Source organism: Myotis davidii, unplaced genomic scaffold, assembly GCF_000327345.1.
Source record: "Myotis davidii unplaced genomic scaffold, ASM32734v1 scaffold1, whole genome shotgun sequence".
Classification (NCBI taxonomy): Eukaryota; Metazoa; Chordata; class Mammalia; order Chiroptera; family Vespertilionidae; genus Myotis; species Myotis davidii.
Window position 1 is genome coordinate 3144184 of NW_006294681.1, and position 10485 is coordinate 3154668.

The following is a 10485-nucleotide window of genomic DNA, read 5'->3' on the forward strand; positions in this document are numbered from 1 at the left end:
CGCAGTTCAGCCAGATGAGGTTCTGATTGGTCGGTTTCTATGCCAGTCAGCATCAAAATCTCCGCCTCCTAGGCAGCCATTGGCTCCTCACACTTCACCCAGATTTGGTTCTGATTGGTCGGTTTCCATGCCAGTCAGCATCTCTGGGCCTATCTCTGAGACTAATCAGAGGGGCGGGGGTGATTAGCAGCCCCCCATGGAGGCCCAAGAAAGAAAGGGAGGTGCGGCTGCTGGCAAAGCCTGGAGAGAGAGAGGCAATGGCTGACCAACAGCTGCCACGGAGGCTGTGGATCAGACCCTGCCTCTCTCTTCGGGCCTCTCTCTGGGCCTGATCTTCGGGTCAGTCAAGCCTTCCGTTGTTATGGACCCTGGGTTTTTATATATTAGATTGTAAGAATTCTACATTTATTCTAGATTCAAATCTTTTTGTCAGATATATGTTCTGCATATATTTCATTCTACCAGATAGCATGCCTTTTCATTTTTGTAACTATCTTTGAAGAGAAATTTTAAATTTTGTTGAAGTATAATTTATTTCCCCCCCCTATGCCTTTTTTCTGTGCTATTTAACAAATGTTTCACAATACTTGAGACACTAAAATTTTGTTTTCTTCTAGAATTTTTAAACACTTTTTATACTTTTAGCTCTTACATTTAGGTCTATGACTTAATTTGTATATATGGTATGAGGTAAGGGTCCAGGGTTCATTTTTTGGCACATAGCTATTCAAGTGTTACACCACCATATGATGAAAAGATTGATTATCCTTTCCCCCACTGAACTGCCTTAGCACCTTAGTAAAAAAATTACTTGGCCATATAATGTATGGATCTACGTCTGGACCTCTCCCTCTGTTCCACTGATTTGTCTGTGAATGCCATTATCAGACTAAACTGATTATAGTAGCATAATAAATCTTGAAATCAATATTAGTGAAACCAGTGAATCCTCCAAATTTTATTTTCATACAAATTTTAAAATCAATTTTTATTTTCATATAAACTTTAAAATTGGTTTGGCTCGGTGGATAGAGCATTGGCCCACGGACTGAAGGATCCTGGGTTGATTACAGTCAAGGGCACTTATTTCAGTTGCAGGCTCGTTCCTTGACCCTGGTGGGGACATGTGCTAAAGGCAACCAATTAATGTGTGTCTCTCACATCAATGTTTTTCTCTCTCTATGTCTCTCCCTCTCCCTTCCACTCTCTTTAAAAATCAATGGAAAGATATCCTCGGGTGAGTATTAACAAAAAAATAAAAGTAAAATTAGCTGGCCAATTTCTACCTCCTAAAAAAAATTTTGATGCATCTTGTGATTACAATGAGTCTTTAAATCAATCTTAAAAATATTTAGTTTTCTATCCACAAACACAGTCTCTCTCTCTCCATTTATTTAGGGGTGTTTTTTTTGTTTGTTTGGTTTTTTTTTTTGGACTTAAGAACTCTAAAGATGTAGTCATCTAATATAGGAATTTTAGGAAGACTAAAGTAACTATAGCTTTGAATTTAGAAATCAAATAGCTATGAAGAAAATAGTTCTTAAAAAATTATTTAGGAATCATTTATTTTTGGTTGAGATATAACTGACATATAATCGGTGTAAGTTTAAGGTGTATAATCTTATTGATACATTTACATCACAGTATTCAGTTTAAGTTTAAGGTGTATAATCTTATTGATACATTTACATCACAGTATGACTACCAACATAACATTAACTAACACCTCCACCATGTCACACATTATTTCATTCTGTGTTAAAAACATTTAAGATCTGCTGCATTATCTTAGCTCTAGTCCGTGATGGCAAACCTTTTGAGCTCGGCGTGTCAGCATTTTGAAAAACCCTAACTTAACTCTGGTGTTGTCACATATAGAAATTTTTTGATATTTGCAACCACAGTAAAACAAAGATTTATATTTTTGATATTTATTTTATATATTTAAATGCCATTAAACAAAAAAAAATCAACCAAAAAAATGAGTTCGTGTCACCTCTGACACACGTGTCATAGGTTCACCATCACTGATCTAGTCTCTTAGGATCTTTGAAGTATATAATTGGTAACCACAATCATAATGCTGTGCATTAGATCTCCAGAACTCATTCATTTTCTAATTATAAATTTGCAACCTTTGACCAACATCTCCCCAATCTGTTGATTTTGTTTACAATATTCTCTTATTACCCCTATAATATCTGAAGTATCTGTAATGGTATCTGTAGAAGATAAGCACTTCCTGATATTGGTAATGTGTCTTTTTCATAATCAATATTATTTTATTTATCTTCTCAAGAACTAACTTTTGATTTCATTGGGTTTTTTATTACTTCCTTTTTTTCTTATCTTGGGTTTAATCTGCTCTTATTGTTTTAGTTTTTAGTCTTAAAGTGAAAATTCAGGTTATTGATTTGAAACATTTTCCTAATGTAAGTATTAGTTATAATCTCCCTTTAAGCACTGCTTTTACTGCATCCCACAAATTTTCAAAGATTGCAAAAGATAGAAAATAACTTCTGTAAAGCAGATAATATTGCAAATAATGTGGTTCATAGCAATTCAGACTATGCCTCTATGAAATATCATCCTATGGATATTATCATCCTATGGAAATTGTTCAGTTTTGTATCCATCTGTAAATTCATGTAGGCATTCCTTATTTGAATATTAATATGGTACTCCGTGTTCTCTTTTAAATAAACTGTAATAGCTTACTGGTTCCCTTATTAATCAATGAAATAAATAAAAGCTTTGCTGTGTTCATTATCATTTGAGAATCATGATTTTATCTTTCTAAAAACATGAACTTTTAACACTACTTTATAAACCTAAAGAACGAATGAGCTGTGTCTACCATTTTAGAAATACTAATTTCATTTTCTACTAAAATTAGGGTAACTTTCCCACACTCTTGCAAGTTTACAGAAACTACGGGACAGAACATTTTCCCATGTACTACCTTTTTAAATGTAAAGCACAAGGACATTTGTTGCAGATAATGCTCCCTAGAAATATAAAGTTTGGAAGAAAAAAACATTAATATGACACCAATATAAAGCCTTACAGGTAAGTTTAAAAGTACTAATGTAATATCTACTAAACAATTTTAAAAGTGTTTCAGGATTTTTAAGAACAAAAAACTACTTGAAATAATAATTTCCACGCAAGTTTATTTTCTGTATTTTAAAAACTAAATTTTTTCACTTATATGTGGAATATAAAACTGAAATTCATACACACAGACAACAGCATGGTGGTTACCAGAGGGAAGGGAATGGGGATAAGGGTAGTAAAGGGGGTCAAATATATGGTGATGAAAGATGATTTGACGCTGGGTGGTGGGCACACAACGCAATATACAGATCATGTATCATAAAAACATACACTTGAAACTTATATGATCCTATTAAACAATGTCACCTCATTTTAATTAAAAGAAAACATCTTAGGATTTTCAAAATTTTATAATTTAAGAAACCACTGACTTACATTTGGACAAATGTACAAGATAAGCACTTCAACAGTGATCACATAAACAACTATCCACAGTCTTCATAATTAATACAAAAAAGCTTTAAATTATTCCCTTTACCTTTTATTTCCAATAAGCATAATGACCATGTTGGAATTGGAATGCTGGCGGGCATCTTCTAACCAGGTTGTCAAGTGGTTGAATGTATCTCTCCTAAATATAAATGATAATTTTATTACTACTGTCAAAGGATTTCCCCTCACAGTGTACAATGAACACTTATTAAAGATAATTATTTTTAGCCACATCCACTTACGTAATGACAACAGATTTCAAATACATATTTGGATTTAAAATCCAGTGATTACAGTTCCGTTTAGAAATTAAGTATAGTAGCACTTTATTAAGTTTCAATATATAAATAATATTACCAAATTGATCAATCTGGGGTACTTTTTTATATAAGAAAATAATTTAGTTACAAATTTTTGTAGTAAATTTATATTTCAATTAAGACATACAAGTTTAAAGGCAAATAGCCAGGGCATAAAGGCAATGCTATACTTTTATTACTGTAACGACATTTATTTAGAAGAATTCTTTGCATTGACCACTGAACTGAAAAATTTCTAAGTTCTCACCTTGTAATGTCATATACTAGTAAAGCCCCCGCTGCACCTCTGTAATATGACCTTGTGATGGAACGAAAGGACTCTTGCCCTGCCTGTGAGGAAAGAAAAGGTTGAGAGTTTCCTTTAATAAATTGTCCTCTTCATTTCCTTATTATTCATATGTACAATATGGGCAGGTAGGGAATGAGTGCATAAAGGAAAGAAGGGAACCTAACTTCACCAATCTTAGGAAAAAGTCACATACTACTACTATTGCTCAAGTCAACCAGACAACCAGATGCACATGCAACCTCCCTACCCCCAAGACCTCTTTGGCAATCCCTGACAACCCAATTTACTGAATGGCTTCACAATACATGAATCATTATTAGAGCACAGAATGGACTCCTAGCAACTAAGCTCTGAAGACAAATTTGAAAGGAAGCAAATAACCCAGAGCCTCACATTTGAATTCAATAACCCACTCCCTGGGGCAGCTGTTGACACTAGAATAAATAAAGTCCATTGTAAATAAATGATGAATGACATCTTTACGCCCACCATCTGCTGGTATAAAGGTTGTTGGAAGGCCAAGGATGCAGATTTTATCAGTTATATCACAAACTGCAGTGAGCTTTCAACAGTCATCAGATGGAATTCTTTGAGCAATCATTTTATTATGAAAAACAGAAAATGGTTCTGAATTTAATTTATATAATTTTTCTCCACACTTAATCAATTTTCTCTGTATTTGATATATAATGCTGTCAAAAGGCAACAGGATGTAAAAGTCATCTTTATATCCACTTGTGAAAACAGACTTCAGAGATTATGTAAAATTAGTTAATTTCTCTTTTACTGTTGGCACTAATGTTGTTTTTCAAGAAAGGATGGTAAGGAATATACCTATTTCCTTTAAGATTAAAATTGAGACAGTTCTTACCAAAAATACTTTTTCTACCTTTGAGAAAAATATGTAAATTAAGTAAACATAAAGCCAGTTTTCAGAATTTTTGTATTCAAAACCTACTAACTTCTTGAAACATATTTATGTTTGCATGTTCTGAATTCTGATGTTCTAAGGCGAATATTAAGCCCTTCTTACTCTCAGTAAGCACACAGACAACTCAAGTTCTGCCCTGTTCTAACACTCAATACTTTATAATTCCTTGTTCTTCTTGGTCCTCCCACCATACTCCCTCCTTCCCATGCCCCCACACCCAGTGCCCAGCCCGGATCTGGCACACAACAACATTCAGACAAAGCCTGTTGAGTGAAAGAATGAATCCTGGTGTCATAGTGCATCCCACCTAAATAATTATACATGCCAGTAAATCATAGCATGCTAAGATTCAGTAAAATAACTTCTATGTGTAAACTAAAGATTAGACCCTCATGCGCAATTCTGGCACTTAGAATAATGTCACGCTAAATTAGATACTGAGAAAGCCACAGATAAAAGGGCTGTAAAAATAGCCAACTCATTTCACATAGATTGAGGTAAAAACACTAGCTGTTACTAGATGGAAGCATGAAATTAATTACAATTATATTAATATAATTTATTGGGATGTATCTTTCAAAAAAGACCTTTCAAATTCAAGTTCAAAATTGCAAGCATTATGGGAATTTCTCCTTTAATTGTTTAGCATGGAAAAACTAAGGACTAGATTTTTAAGAGATTCATTTCACCGTGAATTATATGTACCAAGTCTGTGGTAAACAACACAAAAAAAGATAAACGTTTTATTAGTTTAAAATAAAAATCAGTTTTAGAGTTCTTGTATCTGCCACACCTAAACACTGAGTAAGGTGAAAGTCCTTTAAAACAATCTTGCTGGAACATTCGGTGGGACGAGTTAACATAAATATACTACTAGAGGAACACCACTACAGATCTAAAACTTCCGTGTTTACAGCCCAGATAAGAAATAATAAAAGGGAAAATAGTTCAGGAAAAGGAGAAAAGCACACATCCATATACTATTCCCATTCCTCCCTAATTATTTTACCAAAAACAAACATGTTGCAATATGGAAATAACATATACACACCTTATACTGAATCCACTGAATCAGGACTTTGCCCACCATTATAAAAATCAAACAAAATGCAATTAAAACCCCTCACAATTCCAAGTGAGGACTATGAATGTCAAATGTATCTTAAAAATCTCTGATTACATAATAAGCAAAGACCAGTATTCAGGATAGTTTCCAAATTCTTGAGAGCTGACTTGTAGGAAAATACCCTACACTCTGGCCTAGTTAATGGCACTAGTAGCCAAAAAAGATTTTGCTCAAGTAAGTGTTTTACTATGGCTTATCCTATATAATAAAACCCTAATATGCAAGTCGACCAAATAGCAGAACGACGGGTCACTATTATGCGCACTGACCACCAGGGGGCAGATGCTCAATGCAGGAGCTGCCCCTGGTGGTTAGTGCACTCCCACAGGGGGAGCACTGCTCAGCCAGAAGCCGGGCTCATGGCTGGTGAGCGCAGTGGTGGCGGCAGCCAGGCGGTAAGAAGTGAGGGGTCCCGGAGTGCGAGAGGGCGCAGGCCAGGCTGAGCACGCCCCCCCTTCCCCGAGTGTACAAATTTTGTGCACCGGGCCTCTAGTCCAACTATAAACAAGCAACAGCTAACTGCATAAAGCTAGCCCAATGGTTACGTAATCTAGTTTTAAAAAAACACTTATATAAACTTGTCCAAACTGTGATTGACCTATAGTGTTTTAAATGAAAAAGAATACCAACTTAGGAAATAGAGATTTTTTTCCCCCTCTGCCTTAGATTTATTTGCACAATAAATGTACACAGGGGGAAACCAACTCCATGCAGACAGCAGCCCAGGAGTCACAACAGTCCTTCTGTCCTCACATTGACAAAGGCCTCTACTGTGGAGCCTTCGTGGGGGCCTGGGTACCTTTGGGAGTCTGAGCTGGAGCCTATGCTGCAGCAGCAGCCTGGCGCTTGGTTTGAGCCTTGTCCTTGGACTTTGGCTGGCAGAACCTGAGACCCTTGGCAACGCGGGCATAAGCACATTTTCCAAGCTTAGGGTGAGCAATGCAGGTAAGCTGGCTGAGCTTGCAGCTGCTGGGATCTTGGGCTTGACCTTCTTGGGCTTTATAAGGGCCTTGATAACCTTGGCAGGTGCACTCATGGCCTTGGTGTTGTTGGCCTGCATCTTCTTCAGGCCCTTCTTACTGTACTTGTTCCTTAGGAACCTGGGGTCTACACTCGTAAGAGATTATCTTTGTGGTCAGGGTTTCTTGATACCATTTCTGTGCCATTTTCTTTTGGTGTGGTTCTTGGACTTGGTCATATTGACACTGAAGCCCACTAGAGATATTATCCGCCCCCCCCCCCCCCCCCTACCCCCCCCCCCCCCATGGGGAGAGGAAGGGGGAAGGGAAAAGGAAAGGAGGGGGAAGGGAAAAGCATGCTCCTTGGAGGGAGAGGCTGAGATGTTATTTTTTAAAATATTTCTATTGATTTCACAGAGAGAAACATCAAGAAAAAGTTGATGAACAGCTGCGGAAGGAGGCCAAATAGTTGGGCCTCCCAAAGCCTCTCAGTTCTGGGAGATGGGGGGATGGGAGCAGACAGGAGTGACAGAGGCAGGATTGTTCCCAGTGCTTGGTTCCAGGCCCTTTGCCTAAGCCCCACAGAATTCTGATCATCCATTCTTACTGGTTCATTGATATACAAAAATATTCATTTTTCGCGGTGAGGAGCTGGGTATAAACTGACATATTTTATAAAGGAGTGAAAAAAATGTCTGTGATTTTCTGAAAAGGTATTTTTAGCGTGTACATTTCACATGATTTTTTTACATAGTTTCACAAACTTTTACATGATGTAAACATATTTGTAAATATAAAATAAAAATATTTCTAGGGAAATTGAGTAGATATACAGACTTAAAACATCCATATTACAAATTTTGGGTGAGAATAAAATTTACTTGGAAGGTGAATGAAAAACTGACAACAAGCAAATGATGAGTAAGAATAGAAAAATGGGTGGATAAAGGCTAGATGAGGGTCTAATAGTGAGACTAAGCCTTCTTGAGCCCTTCTGCCACGGGTAAATGAATAGGAACTGGGTGCAACTTCTGTTCCTTCATTGACTTACTGTAACAGAGACAAAGAATATCACACATCTGACTTCTGATAAAAGATAAAAAGTGGCACAGGGCCAAGGAAGAGTGCTTTAAGGGAGGCAGTGATCTGCTGCCAGCAAGGCCTCCAGAGGTATCTGCTGGTAGCTGGACTTAACTATTTTCAAAAGAAAGCATAGATGGCAGATGTGGATATTTTCAAGGAAAATGCCTTACTTTTATTTTTGAAACTGGAAATGAATACACAATGGATGACAAATATATTAAGATATTGAGACTTAGTCATGGGGGGGGGGAATCATTTCTTTAAAGCTGATACAATTAACCATAAGATTTAGAAAAATTTTCCCTGAAGGATTCTAGAATAATTTTGTAAATGTCTTGGGCCAGGAATAGACATGATTCTTACTTAAAGTGCAGCTTCCTATCCAAGGTATAAAGAAACTACAAAACAACAATATGGGAAATTGTTTCACTCAGATATAAACTAAGTGTGGAACCAACCTTAATCTTTGTCAGATAACATACAGTAAAGAGTTTTGGAAATCAGGTATGAAAGGAAGAAAACCAATGACAATAAGAGAAAAATCTATTCAGAAAACAACTTTTAAAAGAAGTTTTTTTAACCATTCCTTAAGTTCTGGATCAAGCCACTGGGTCCTAGCACCCTCCAGGTGAAAGCCCTGGATTTCTTTGGGGGAGCGGGGTCATGATGTCTTCAAAGGCACCACCCTTTTAGACACAGGAAAGAAAACTACCACTTAATTTTTCTGATACTTAGCCTTAGGCAAGGGAAACAAAAGAAAAAATAAACAAATAGAACTACATCTATCTAAAAAGTTTTTGCACAGCAAAGGAAACCATCAACAAATGAAAACCCACTGAATGGGAGAATATATTTGCTAACCAATATCCAAAATTTATAAAGAACTTATAAAACTCAACACCAGGAAGGTAAACAATCCAATTAAAAAATGGGCAAAGGACCTGAATAGACACTTCTACAAAGAGGACCTATAGATGGCCAATGGACATATGAAAAGATGCTCAATGTCACTAATCATCAGAGTTGCAAATTAAAACCACATGAGATAGCACCTCACAGAATGACTATCATCAAAAAATCAATAAACAAGTGTTGGCCAGGATGTGGAGAAAAGGAAACCTTTGTGTACTGTTGGTGGGAATGCAGATTGGTGCAGACATTATGGAAAGCAGTATGGAGTTACCTCAAAAAATTAAAAATGGAACTCCCTTATGACCCAGCAATTCCACTTCTGTGAATACACGGAAGAAACCCAATATATTAATTCGAAAGAATATATGCACCCTTATGTTCATTGCAGCGTTATTTACAATAGCCAAGATTTGGAAAAGTCCAAGCGTCCATCAATAAGTGAGTGGATAAAAAAGCTGTGGTACACTTACACAATGAAATCGGACCCAAAAAAAAGGAAATCTTTCCCTTTTGTGACAACATGAATAGACCTGGAAAGTATTATGCTAAGTGAAATAAGCCAACCAGAGAAAGACAAATACCTTAAGATTTCACTTACATGTGGAATCTACTGAACAAAGTAAACTAACAAGCAAAATAGAAAACAGACTCATAGATACAAAGAACAACAGACTAACAGCTATCAGAGGAGAGGGGCTAGATGAAAAAGGTCAAGGAGATTAAGCAAAGGGAAAACAACAGTATGGTGATAGACACAGACAACAGTATGGTGATTACCAGAGGGAAAAGGGGGCTTGGGAAGGTTAGAAGAGGGTAAAGAGAAAGATAAATGGTGATGAAAGGAGATGTGACTCGTGGTGGTAAAAACAATACAATATACAGATGGTGTATTATAAAATTGCACACCTGAAAATATATAATTTTTAAAAATATATTTTTATTAATTTCAGAGAGGAAGGGAAAAGGATAGATAGAAACACCAATAATGAGAGAGAATCATTAATCAGCTGCCTCCTGCACACCCACTACTGGGAATCGAACCCTCAACCTGGGCATATGCCCTGACCTGGAATCGAACCGTGACCTCCTGGTTCATCGGTCAACGCTCAACCACTGAACCACACCAGTTGGGCTTTTCTACTCTTTTTTTTAAAAAATATATTTTATTGATTTTTTACAGAGAGGAAGGGAGAGAGATAGAGTTAGAAACATCGATGAGAGAGAAACATCGATCAGCTGCCTCCTGCACACCTCCTATTGGGGATGTGCCCGCAACCCAGGCACATGCCCCCGACCAGAATTGAACCCGCGACCCT

At 36.8% G+C, this 10485-nt stretch overlaps 1 protein-coding gene and 1 pseudogene across 1 annotated transcript in view; both read right to left on the reverse strand.

Annotated features, from left to right (window-relative positions):
• RAB2A (RAB2A, member RAS oncogene family) overlaps positions 1–10485 on the reverse strand; it is a 41914-nt gene that overhangs the window by 27531 nt on the left and 3898 nt on the right. Inside the window, exons 3-4 of the mRNA XM_006769049.2 lie at positions 4117–4199; positions 3596–3688 (exon numbers count right to left, since the gene is read on the reverse strand). Coding sequence (XP_006769112.1) covers positions 3596–3688; positions 4117–4199 — 176 coding nt within the window. The remainder of the gene's footprint in view (positions 1–3595; positions 3689–4116; positions 4200–10485) is intronic.
• On the reverse strand, positions 6720–7417 carry LOC102773558 (annotated as a pseudogene).